The 13,187-nt window shown below is 42.9% G+C and overlaps 1 protein-coding gene and 1 pseudogene across 1 annotated transcript in view; both read left to right on the top strand.

Annotated features, from left to right (window-relative positions):
* The window catches only part of LOC134908950 (24-hydroxycholesterol 7-alpha-hydroxylase), a 182,836-nt gene that overhangs the window by 56,992 nt on the left and 112,657 nt on the right, over positions 1-13,187 (top strand). The window contains exons 5-7 of the mRNA XM_063915222.1: positions 1,337-1,430; positions 7,950-8,045; positions 8,965-9,055. Of these exons, the coding sequence (XP_063771292.1) occupies positions 1,337-1,430; positions 7,950-8,045; positions 8,965-9,055 (281 nt within the window). The remainder of the gene's footprint in view (positions 1-1,336; positions 1,431-7,949; positions 8,046-8,964; positions 9,056-13,187) is intronic.
* On the top strand, positions 4,092-4,210 carry LOC134913682 (5S ribosomal RNA; annotated as a pseudogene).

Below are 13,187 nucleotides of genomic sequence, written 5' to 3'. Positions count from 1 at the left end.
TTGGTGGAAGATTGGGAGGAAATGAGAAAGATATCTGTGGGCTTTCAGTACAAAGTTCCCCTTACTGGCACAATAGGCATTCCATTCTTCACAACCTCCCAGGATGCTGTAATTAGAAACTGACAGTGCTATAGTGTATAGTCACACAGTCACGGAATGATTTAGGTGTTCCTCTACTCTATTCCAATGGCCTCTACTCCACACTCATCCTTCTCAATCTTACTGTTGTCTTCATCACAGTCAACCACCCCTATTACTACAAGTCCTCCATCCACCTCTGTGACACAGTACTTTCCTGGTTCACCCCATTTCTGTTCACCTCTCACTTCCTGTTGCTGTTCTCCAACATTCTGTTCATGGATCCTTTCCCTTCTTCCTTATACCTCATCCCTCGGAGTGCTCATCAGCTCCTTTGGTTGTATTGGAAACCAATCTGTTAGTGACTTTGTGGGTGTATTTACTAAGCCTTTGAGAGAGATAAAGCGTATGAAGATAAAGTACCAGCCAATCAGCTCCTAACTATCATGTTACAAGCTGTGTCTGAAAAATGACAGTTAGGAGCTGGTTAGTACATAGACCCCCTAATATTACATCTCCACCCCTGACCTCTCACTCTGTCCTCTTTCATGTTTCCAAATGTCTATTGACCATCTCCTCTTTGATGTTACAATAGTACCTGAAACTGAGTTAATTGTCTTCTTCCTAATTTAAAGTCCTTGTTTCTCCACCCATGACCCCCTCCGTTGACAACACCTCGATCTCTTCCATATACCGGTGGGTCTCAAACTGGGTCCTCGGGACCCCACACAGTTCAGGTTTTCCGGGTCACTTGACAGGTGCTCTGTGTATCACCAGCTGTCTCACTTTAAAAATCCACAGGCGACCTGGAAAACATGAACTGTGGGGTAAATTTACTAAGGTGGGAGATTTTTAGAACTGGTGATGTTGCCCATGGCAACCAATCAGATTCTACTTACAATTTATCTAGCTGCTTCTAGCAGATAATAGATATAATCTGATTGGTTGCTATGGGCAACATCACCAGTTCTTAAAATCTCCCACCTTAGTAAATTTGCCCCTGTGTCTGTTGGCATTCCTACAAAACTACATTTTTTACTGATCTTATTCACCCTTATGCACATTTGCCATTTATTTATCCACCTGCCATTTCTTGTTCATCCCGGTTTACAACTTGGTCATAATCCACAGTTTTTTGATCCATGCATTATATTGTCTCATTTATGTTTGCTTAAGTATATTGTTGATCAGAACTAATTAATCTTTCCCAGACCACTGTGCAACGATACAAGCTAATCACTGGTTTTCTGTCTTGCAGAGATTGGTCCCAGTCCAAACAGTGGTTATTGAATTTGTTTAAACTTATTGTATCTGAAGCTGAACAAAATAAACCTGTAGAGGACAATGCTAAGGTACGACCTTTTCTTCTCCTGAGCAATGGCAGCGTGGGGCTGGCGAGAAGATGACTGTTATTAACCAACAGCCCCTTTTTCAGCCTATTTATCTACACATATGCGGAATCCGGTGTTGGGGAGAGATTGAATACTGCGTTCAGCAATACTTTTCTCTAAGGGGTTGCCCCATACGCTAGTGTTTCTACATAGAAACTACCTGAGAACTATCCAACCAAAACATGCATGACACAGTGACTCTGTAAGGTGTTTCGGCACCATAGGCACTAATGCCAAACCAGACACCAATTCAGGCCTTCTACACCAATGTGATGCTATCTTATGGTTGCCGTATAGGAACACACTGGGGTTTCAATTTCATCCTCGAGGGTGTAGCCCTGTGACTTTTCTGTTCTGTCCCGATAGTGGTCTCCTTTCCCAAACTCCCTCATTTCAGCCCTGGCGTGACATCAACTCCACATGGATTAAAGGGGAAGATTTACCAAACCTTCTAAAGAGAACACATGGAGTAAAATATGTGTCCTGTAAGGACATGCAGGAGAAAACGTGAATGACCCAGGCTTTGTGACTGTTCCGCTGTTACCTTAAGTGTATAATTTCTGTGCAGTCTTGATTTCCTTTTTACTATCTACTGTCTGAATCCTGTTTTCTCCGGCAGGGTCCACAGGTTATCCACAGGATAACAATGGGATATGATGGAGTGACAGCGGATTGGCAACAAACGATCACAAGCTTTCAGGCCTCCCAGGTTTATACGCATATTGGTAAGAGTCACTCAAACAACTCTCCGCCGGGACGCAACAACGCTATCCCATGTATACAGTGCTGTCTCGGCGGGAGTCTGTGTCGGATATACTAGCAGGTCCAGCAGACGTTACCAGGCTGTTGCCGGAGCATGGGGAGAAGGTAAGGTATCGGTTCCCCGTAGTCGGGGAATACGGACACAGCAGCACTGTATTGGAAGGAGACTACCAAACAGTAGCTGATGCGCCGCCACCATAGGTGCTCCAGCGCTAGGCCTTAGGGATCATAAGGCACCAGGAATAGTCTGAGGCTGCGATCCCTAGGGTTGATGTCAGCAGTGGGGAGTTGGACGCTCTCCTGGTCACACCCCACCCCCCCAGGTCATGACCAGTTTCCGTGAGTCTCCCGCCATGAACTGTTGTCTCCTTTCCGTCTCAGAAGCTACCACGAGGGGTCTCAGTCGCAGTATAGGCCGCTGCATCTATGTTCACTAAGCGCTACCGCGAGGACACCCGGTCGCAATACAGGCGTCTGTATGGCCGGTGCGTCTGTATGCACAGTGCACCTGTGTTCACTAAAAGTTCCCGGAGCGGCGGTGTACACTTGTAGCGTCTGGATCCACTCAGCGTTCGCTAACGTATTGATCGATCTTGGAAGTGAGGTGTGTCTCCCTGTATCCCACTCTACTGAGTACGGTTATACAGCACTAAATTTCTATCTACTTTTGTCAGTATGAATTTAAGTGCCTATTGCATACGAGTCTGTGTACATTACTGTGGTTTTCTTTGCATTGCGTCTGAATACGTTAAGATGTGTATAAAACAGAATTCAGTAATATGTACTCCTACATACTTTAAAATGTGTTCGTAGTTGATTATGTGCTCATATGACTAATATATAACATGTGACTGACTGCTAGTGTGATTGCTGACTTTATATATGTTTTTCAGTTGGTCTTCTGATCCTCAGTGCGGGTGCATGCGTAAGGGTCAGATTGATATCACTTGAGAACGATAAAGTGGTTACAGTCACAAATTGTGTAGTACACTGTGTAAGTTCTGATTTATTTATCATGTCTAAGAGCGGCAAAGTTGACGAGGGTACACTTACAGGAACACTAACACTCATATCATGTTGTCTTGCAAAAACTGTGTTATCCTTTCTGATCTGATACAGGATGGTTTATGTGTAAAATGGTTTGCTGTTCGGCATAATACAAGGCAGATCCCTGATCTACGTCAAGTACAGATAGATCCCTCCTGGGCAATATTTGCACAGACCTTGTCCAGTATAGCTGAAAGGTTAATTCCTACAGCGTCAGTACCAGGAATAGGGTTCACTATTAACCAATACATGAAGCTCTCTACCTACGGTATCCCCAACAGCTTCTCCAATAAAACAAGCTGATAAACTGAGTGTAAATAAATCATCAACTGCACAGGCTACACATGATTATTTATCAGCCGATGAAAGCTCTACATACTCTACTTCGACATACAAAGAACAGGTAGAGGGTATCAGCTCAGTGAATATAGCTGAATTAATGAGAGCAGTAAAGGCCTTTCTGTCCTCAGAGGATCAGCAGAGCCTGTGTTAAAAATAATGTACCTATGTTTAAACATCCCAAAAAATAGGGCCTCCTCATGGGGTCCCCAGCAGCTGATGGAAATCATAGAAAAGGTTTGGGCTATACCCAATAAGGAATATAGGTTCCCAGTAAATGGGATTCCAAATATCCTTTTCCAGCTGGGGACTGTTTAAAAATAGGAAGTGCCTCCTAAAGTAGATACGCATATCATTGATAGTGCGAAAATCTATATGGCCTTTGCCGTCAACGTTAGAAGAGGGATGGTTTTCTGAAACCCATATTGTCTCTGTCTAGGGCAGTTATAAGGCTAGCCATGACTTCACCTTGCAATCTACAGCCACATCACACTGGATAGGCCCAATCTCACTAGATTTTGGAAGCTAAGCAGTGTTGGGCCTGGTTAGTTCTTGGATGGGAGACCACCTTGGAATACCAGGTGCTGTAGGTACACTGGGCTGAGGTACTGGAAGACAGGTTTTCAGCGCCTGCAAGGGAGCAAGAATCCCATATAGCTCATATGGACACTAATGTTCTAGGGCATCAGCATTAACAATAGCTTTGGCTGAAAGTTTCTGTTTGGGAAGGAGTTAACAGATATTCTGGAGTTAGAAACAGACTCCAAGAAGGTCACGTTTCCTTCCACATATAACCCCAAACCTAGGGATCCGGTTTCGGCCTTGTCGGTCATAAAGGAACGTATCAGCCACGATACAATAAATTTGGTAAGGCTAAGAAGCAAAGGCAGCCAGAGGGCCAGCTTCCAAACCAGAGGATAAGCCAACAGCATGATGGTGCAGGCCTCCTTCTGGGGGACCCCAAAAGGATAGGGGGCTGACTTCTTCAGTTTGCACAGATCTGGTAGCAGTCTACAAACAGATGCCTGGGTGCAAGAAGCGATATCTCTAGGTTATGCTTTCCCTTCTAGAAGCATCCTCCTTGAAGGTTCTTCTGTTCCAGTCCATCTCGGGTAGAGGTGAAGGACAGGGGTTTGCAAGAAGCAGTTCAGAAATTGCTTTTTGTCAGGAATAGTCATTCCAGTAACTCCTGCACAATAGGGACAGGGGTTTTACTCCAACTGGGTTTGGGTTCAGAAGGATCCTTTTACTCCATTCTCAAAATCCTAAACAGATAAGTTTGGGTACCACGGTTCACATGGAGACGTTGCGCTCTATAGTTTTTGCATGGAGCCAGGAGAATACATGGTATCCCTGGATAGTCAGGATGCTTACCTACAGGTTCCATCAGTGTTATCTCAAGGTTCACCATTCTCCAGCAACATTTTCAGATCCAGACCATACCCTTTGGGTTAGCCACAGCCCCCAGAGTATGTACCAAAATGATGATGATTATAGCAGCTTATCTCTGCAAGAAGGGGATAAGAAAATTGCCATACCTCGACCACCTTTTTTATCCTGGCACAATCACAGGAAAAGCTTCTGTGCCATCTCCAACAGATAATGACTTGACTGCAGAGGCACGGGTGGTTCATAAATTGGGCAAAGTCATCTCTGGTTCCGTCACAACAGATAACTCACTGTGGGACTGTACTGAATTCAAGTCTGCAGAAAATTGATTACCTTGGAACAAGCTATCCAAGGTACAGTCAAGTACTCAGGAGTTGTTACACAGTCAAAAAATATCTATCCACGCAGCTATGCAACTAATGGGTTTGATGGTGTCAACAATCGACATGGTGGAGTATGAACAATTCCACTCAAGACCTCGTCAGCGTCTGATTCTGGCCAGATGGAATGGAATACATTAGACAATAAAGAAACAGACTATGGTACTTTTACACAAGGTAAGAAAGTTATCAGCCTGGTGGCTACAGACATCCCATCTAGACAAAGGGAAAACCTTTTTGATATCAGATGGGGGATCCTGACAACAGATGCCAGTCTTCAGGGCTGGGGAGCAGTGTCCGGAAGATTATGGTTCCAGGGACAATGGACCACAGAAGAAAGTTGCCTGCCAATAAACCTGTTAGAACTTCGGGCCATATACATGACAGTGATTCAGGAAAAGGACACTCTTCAAGGAAGACCAGTCCAGATCCGCTCGACCAATTTAACGGCAGAGGCGTACCTCAACCATCAGGGCGGAACGCACAGCCAAACAGCAATGAAGGAGGTAAGTCACATGCTAAAGTGGGCAGAACTCCATCTTCCAGCATTGTCTGCAGTATTCGTTCCGGGAGTCCTAAACTGGGAAGCGGATGTTCGCAGTCAACACGCCATTCAAGCAAGTGAATCGGCTCTACACCCGGAAGTCTTTCAGATTCTAGTAGAAAGTGGGGTTTGCCAGAGATAGATCTCATGACGTCCCGTCTGATCAACAAAGTGCCTGCATATGGGCAAGAACAAAGGATCCCGGAGCGATCTTTGTGGACGCTTTGTCAGTGAAATTGGGATTTTCACTGGCGTATCTATTTCCTCCGATCATCCTGCTACCAGGGTGGTGAGGAAAATAAAAGAAGCAAAGGGTGCCGTGATTCTCATAGCTCCGGCTTAGCCCAGAAGGCATTGGTACACAGATCTGCAGAGAATGTCGATGGATACTCCACTTCTGCTCAATCAATGTCCAGATCTACTAATGCAGGGTCCTTGTTATCACAGGCATCTGGATCAACTATCGTTGACGGCGTGGCTCTTGAAACCTCTATCCTGAAGTCAAGAGGATTCTCACAACAGGGAATTCAAACAATGCTCAGAGCAAGGAAACCCTCCTCAGCTCGCATTTATCACCGAATATGGCAAGCCTATATTCATGGTGCAGGGAAAGAAATATGGACCCGAAATCTTTCCATGTTTCCAGGGTCTTAGATTTCCTTCAGGCGGGAATGGATAAAGGTTTGAAGGTGGCTTCCTTGAGAGTGCAAGTATCAGCATTGACTGTAGGGTTCTAAAAGAAAATTGCCAATTTACAGGCTGTGCATACTTTTTTCAGGGAATGCTGCGCATTCAACCTCCTTTTGTTCCTCCTACAGTGCCTTTGGACTTAAGTCTAGTCCTCAAAGCCCTTCAAGTTGCTCCGTTTGAACCAGTTAATAAAGTCTTAAATGGTTGACAGCTAAAGTTCTCTTTCTACTGCCTATGGCATCAGCTAGAAGAGTGTCAGATTTAAGAGCGCTGTCATGTTCTCTTTTTCTGATTTTTTTTTTATCCAGATAAAGCAGTTCTCAGAACTAGGTCTGGGTATCTTCCTAAGGTGGTGTCTAAATTCCACCTTAATGAAGAAATTGTAGTCCTGGTTTTTTCAGGTATCGGGACTTTCTGCGAGAGATGCGTCGTGGGACATAGTCCGAGCATTAAGGATCTACGTGGATCGCACCAGTGCCATCAGAAAGACAGATTCTGTCTTCATTTTCTATGGACGCCACAAGAGAGGATGGCCTGCTAATAAATAGATGCTGGCTAGAGGGCTTTGAATGACGATTTCGGAAGCATATTCTCAAGCTGATCTCCCTGTTTCGGCTAATGTCTCTGCTCACTCTACTCGTAAGGTAGGTCCTTCATAGGCAGCACAACATGGTGCTTCTGCAGAACAGATATGTAAGGCAGCCACACATTCATTAGACATTATGCTTGGATACTTTTGCCTCTCATGACGTTGAATTCGGGCGTAAGGTTCTCCTGTCCAATCAGGAGTGTCCCCACGACAAACATTGCTTTGGGAAATCCCATTGTTATCCTGTGGATAACATGTGGACCCTGCCGTAGAAAAATACGTTATGGTAAGAACTTACCGTTGATAACAGTATTTCCACAGGTTCCAGAGGGATCCCTCCCTGACGCACCTGATTTGAGGATCTTGCTACTCACTAAACCTCTTCCTTCTTGTACGGAAGAGTGTGCATGTGTGTTCTTCTTGACTGATTAGGGCTCTACATGATGCTCCTGCCTAGATGCTTTGGAATCCAACTGATTTGCCTGAGCCAGTGGGTGGGGATATATAGACGGGCCCGTTGCATCCTGGGAGGCCTGAAAGCTTGTGATCGTTTGGCGCCAATCTGCTGTCGCTCCTTCATATCCCATTGTTATCCCGTGGAACCTGTGGAGAAATACCGTTATCAACGGTAAGTTCTTACCATAATGTATATTTAACCCACGAGTGGTTGCCCCGTTGTGTTGGTAATTTTCCGTACTTCATGTAAAAATGTTGTCACTAAGGCTTCCTCATCTTCACAGACACTGCTGCACCATCTGCTGGACACTCTCAGCGGGAATTCCACTTATAACAACAGCCTGCTGCTGCTGTGGGCATCCCAGGCGAATGCCAATCCTGTAAGTACCAGCGACCAAAATGCCAATGTCCTTCTCTTATGAGAGTCTTACATGGAATAATCCTGGGCACCATAGTGGCTTCTTTACTACAATAAAAACATAACTGCGATTCCCTCTGATGTCACAAACCATCAAACAAATATATCTTTACCAGCATATGTGTACTATGTAACGTCTGACCCGTGATATTGCACCCCTGCTGTGATATATAACATTCTTAGAAGTCACTAAAAACTCAGTAGGTCAAGGCATGTGATACAGAGATAACCGTTAAATGTCCCTATAGGAGGTGCATTATATTTAAATAAACTGGGTGTTTTTTTCTTAGACATGTCAATCATCGTGGCTGTTTTTTTTTTTTTTTTTTTTTTTTTTTTGGGGGGGGGGGTTGTTATTAATATTATTATTATTATTATTATTATTATTATTATTATTATTATTATTATTATTATTTTTACCTAAACTAGACTAAAAATTTTATTATTGTTTATCTTTAATATCTTTTAATTATATACTTTGTACAGAGAATATTTTTCATTCATATTAATCCTTGCTCTGTTGGAGCTTACAGTCTAAATTCCCTAATACACAAGTGTGTGCGCGCACACACACACTAACACACTAGGGTTAGGGTTAATTTTTGTGTCAAACGCCAATTAACCTGCAGTACCAGTATGTTTTCGGAGAGTGGAGAAGAAACCGAGCACCAACAAAATAAAACATACAAACTCCAAACAGATGAGGCCCTGGTCAGGAATTGAACTCCTGACCTTAATGCTGTGAGGCAGCAATGCTAACCACTACACCACCATAGCAGGGAGAGTTTTCATTAGCCACCAGGTTCCTTTGAAAAAATAACATTTGCGTAGATCTGTATTTACAGTGTCTCCTATGACTCACATATAACTCTCTTTGTTAGATAGCATTTTGGGCACTTGCGTTCATTATTTCGGAGCCCGACGTTTACAAGGAGGCCATGAAGGAGATTAAGTCTGTGTTTGGTACTGCAGGTAATTGATTTTTATATCCATCCTTTTTCTTTGAATATATGCAAGCTGTTTGCAGGAGTATACAGTAAACTTTATAAAGTGATGCGAGAGCAGGATTTCCAGTTCTGTCTTCACAAATGCTGAGGTTACTTACCTCCAAACAGTATTCTCCTCTCCCCTCTATACATGATCAGCCATTACATTAAAAGCACCTACCTAATATTGTATAGGTTTCCCTAGTGCTGCCAAAACAGCTCTGATCCATTGAGGGTCTGAAGGTGTCCTGTAGTATCTAAGACATTAGCAGCAGTTGTGAGGTCGGGCCTCCATAACTCGGACTTCCCAGTACATTCCAGAGATACTCGATCGTATTGAGATCTTGGAATTTGGGCCCTCATTCCGAGTTGATCGCTCGCTAGCTGCTTTTAGCAGCAATGCACACGCTAGGCCGCCGCCCTCTGGGAGTGTATCTTAGCTTAGCAGAATTGCTAACGAAAGGTTAGCAGTTCTGCTATTAAATATTTCCCTGCAGTTTCTGAGTAGCTCCAGACCTACTCCTAGATTGCGATCACTGCAGACTGTTTGGTTCCTGAAAAAAACAAGGAAAATGGGCGCCCGAAACTTGCAACCTTAAAAGAACTTCCTATTGCTGCACAATTTGGTAGAAAGGGGAAACTTGCTAACCCCCACAAAACAAGATACAAGAAAAAAAGAGACCAATCTGTGCGCAACAGGATTAATTTCTAAAATATAATAGTTTTATTAATAATCCAGAATATGGATAAGATAAATAAAATGTAATATATATAAAATATACAGTATACACTATATAATTCAGAAGTGACCTCACAGTAAAGTTGAACAATTTGTAGCAAATTTTAAACCATCTGGATCATATAAAAGAACCCGCAAAAATACCACAATCACTCTAAACTTAACTCGTGATATAGTAATCAGAATAAAATCCCTTAATGAAAATCACAATGCAGTGCACTGATCCATTAAACGTAGAATGTCCACATATGCTGGCCAGCCTGTATTTAAATGAGGTGTGATACACCTATAAGTTCATCCAAAGGAATCAGTTACTTTGTATAAATAATGTCTATAACACAGTACTGTGATTATAACGAGAAAAGATCACCATATAATTAGACCATTTGTATACCATACAATTGGGTACCGTCGGTATGTAACAAGTGTCTCCTCTAGCTGAGCGGTGAATATCCTCCCCGTGCCACTGATGTAAGGAGCTGTTTAGTGGGGATATTTTTGCAGAGTAACCGTCTCGTGCTGACACTTGTACTTGTGCTGGTTCACTAGCTGGAATCACCCGAGACCTCCGTTATCTGTATTCCACGTACCGGCATTCACTGCGTCGCCCGGTTACCAACCAGATAGTGCGGCTGGAATTTCCTTAACAGCCGGTATCCAATGCACGTTGATACACGGAGTCCCTTGCAGCGGGTTTAAGATGTAGTAATTACCCAGCAATTACGGCAGTGGTAGCTGACATTCACCGTACTGCCTGGAAGCTAATCAGCTAGCACGGCTGATTTTACCTTTGTAGCCGGAGTCCAATGTACCGAGATGAACAGAGTCCCTTGCTGCGGGTTCAATAATGTTCAAATTACCCAATAATTAGGGCAATAGTAGATGATCCAAATACAGAGGTCACTCCAGAGCTAATACCTAACGCGTTTCTCGACCATTAGCCCCGGTCGTTTCATCAGAGGTAATCCTGTTGCGCACAGATTGGTCTTTTTTTCTTGTTTGGTTCCTGGTTTGACGTCACATACACGCCCTGCGTTCGGCCAGCCACTCCCCCGTTTCCCCAGGCACGCCTGCGTTTTTACCTGACACGCCTGCGTTTTTTAGCACACTCTCGGAAAACGCTCAGTTACCACCCAGAAATACTCACTTCCTGTCAATCACTCAACGATCAGCAGAGCGACTGAAAAGCGTTGTTCGGCCCTGTGTAAAATTGCTTTGTTTTGTGTGAAATTACTTGGCGAGTGCGTCCTGCGGCCCAAACGCATGCGCATAACAGACGGTTTTTAGCCTGATCGATATGCGGCGAAAAACGGCAGTGAGCGATCAACTCGGAATGACCCCCCTTGGTCAACACCTTGAACTCTTTGTCATGTTCCTCAGACCAATGGTTCCCAAACTGTTTTGAATTTACTGCACCCCTTAGCCAAAAGTTTCTTATTGGAAATTTAGAAAGAAATATAAAATTAAGTAAATTGTGTTTAAATATCGTTCTTAGGTTCAATTGTGTGGTGAGTGATAATATTTGATTCAAGTTGTCCACATGTTTTATGATTGACAGAAACCAGCACTGGTTTTGCCTATTACATTGACCATAACATTTAAATTGGTCCTTGATCACCAATCAAAGGCACCCCTGCAATTGCCTCAAGGTGCCCTAGGGTGCCTAGGCATACAATTTGAGAACCACTGCCTCAGACCATTCCAAAACAATTGGAGAGAGAAAGCAGAAAAAGTACTGTTTTGATGGGACACTTCTCTATATAGCAGTATAAAATATAAAACTTCAATGAAAGACATGTATATGAAGAAATTTACATGTTATCTATATATATTTATATTTAAAATAATATAGGGGTGGTGGTGTATAGGGGTAATGTGTATCTGGTAAGGTAGTGAGGTGAAATATGTCTAGCAGTGAAACAAAAAATGTGTGTGAAAAAATAACAATTAAAAATACTCCACGGTCCTCATCTAGTCCATATAATTTAGACCTCAAATGATTATAGACTGAGAAACATATTAGTCTGCTTGGGATGACAGAAACAAATATATACATGCATCTGTGTATCCTTCCTAAGAAGGAATAAATGCAAGATAACAGTGTATGTGCACTTTAAATACATAAAGTGTAAAAGGTTAAAAAAGGAAAACGTAGGTCCAATAAAAGATGAATTTGGATTATTGATAAAAGATGACGAAATAAAAGCGGAAATACTGAACACATGTTTTTCATCGGTGTTCACCAGAGAAGAAAGGACAGTGGGAGTAGTGCATAACGATAGTGACAGCAATGATTCATGGCTAGATACTTGTTTAGGTGAAGAAGTAGTCTGGGAGAGACTAAGCAAAATTAAGATTAATAAATCACCTGGCCCAGATGGACTTCACCCGAGGGTTCTTATGGAGCTTAGGTCACAACTAGCAAGACCCCTATACTTGATTTTCAATAGTTCAGTTAGATCAGGCATGGTACCGAAGGCTTGGCGTATAGCTGAGGTAGTGCCATTATTTAAAAAGGGATCTAAAAATCATCCGGGTAACTACAGACCAGTTAGTTTGACATCTATAGTGGGGAAAATATTGGAAGGTATTTTAAGGGATAGTATACAGGAGTATCTGCAAACCGCTAAGATTATTAGCAAGACCCAGCATGGGTTTGTGAGGGACAGATCATGTCAAACTAACTTAGTTAGCTACTATGAGGAAGTGAGCGACAATCTTGACCAGGGAAAAGCAGTGGATGTGGTCTACTTAGATTTTGCAAAAGCCTTCGATACATTGCCTCACAGGAGACTGATCATCAAATTAAAGGCGCTTGGCCTATGAAAAACTATTTGTACATGGATAAGTAACTGGCTGAATAACAGGGTACAGCGAGAAGGGGTCAATGGGATGTCCTCCAGCTGGGCACCAGTAGTCAGCGGAATACCACAAGGGTCCGTACTCGGGCCACTACTGTTCAACATATTTATCAATGACCTAGAAATAGGTCTGGAAAGCACAGTGTCAATCTTTACAGATGATACTAAACTGTGTAAGGTAATTAATTCGGAAATAGATGTGGAGTCTCTACAGAATGACTTATCTAAACTTGAAATCTGGGCGTCTAAATGAAGAATGAGGTTCAATATAGAAAAATGCAAAGTTATGCATTTCGGCACTAAAAACTAACTTGCATCCTACATATTACATGGGGAAATTATAGGGGTAACAGTATTGGAAAAAGATTTGGGGGTACTCATTGATAATAGTCTTAATAACTGTATACAATGTCAAAGTGCAGCAAAGAAGGCAAGTAAGGTGCTAGCATGCATAAAACAGGGAATTGAGACAAGGGATGAGAGTGTAATCCTGCTGCTGTACAAATCATTGGTATGTC

Source organism: Pseudophryne corroboree, chromosome 4, assembly GCF_028390025.1.
Source record: "Pseudophryne corroboree isolate aPseCor3 chromosome 4, aPseCor3.hap2, whole genome shotgun sequence".
In the NCBI taxonomy this organism is placed as follows: Eukaryota; Metazoa; Chordata; class Amphibia; order Anura; family Myobatrachidae; genus Pseudophryne; species Pseudophryne corroboree.
This window is presented reverse-complemented; position numbering and strand designations above follow the sequence as displayed.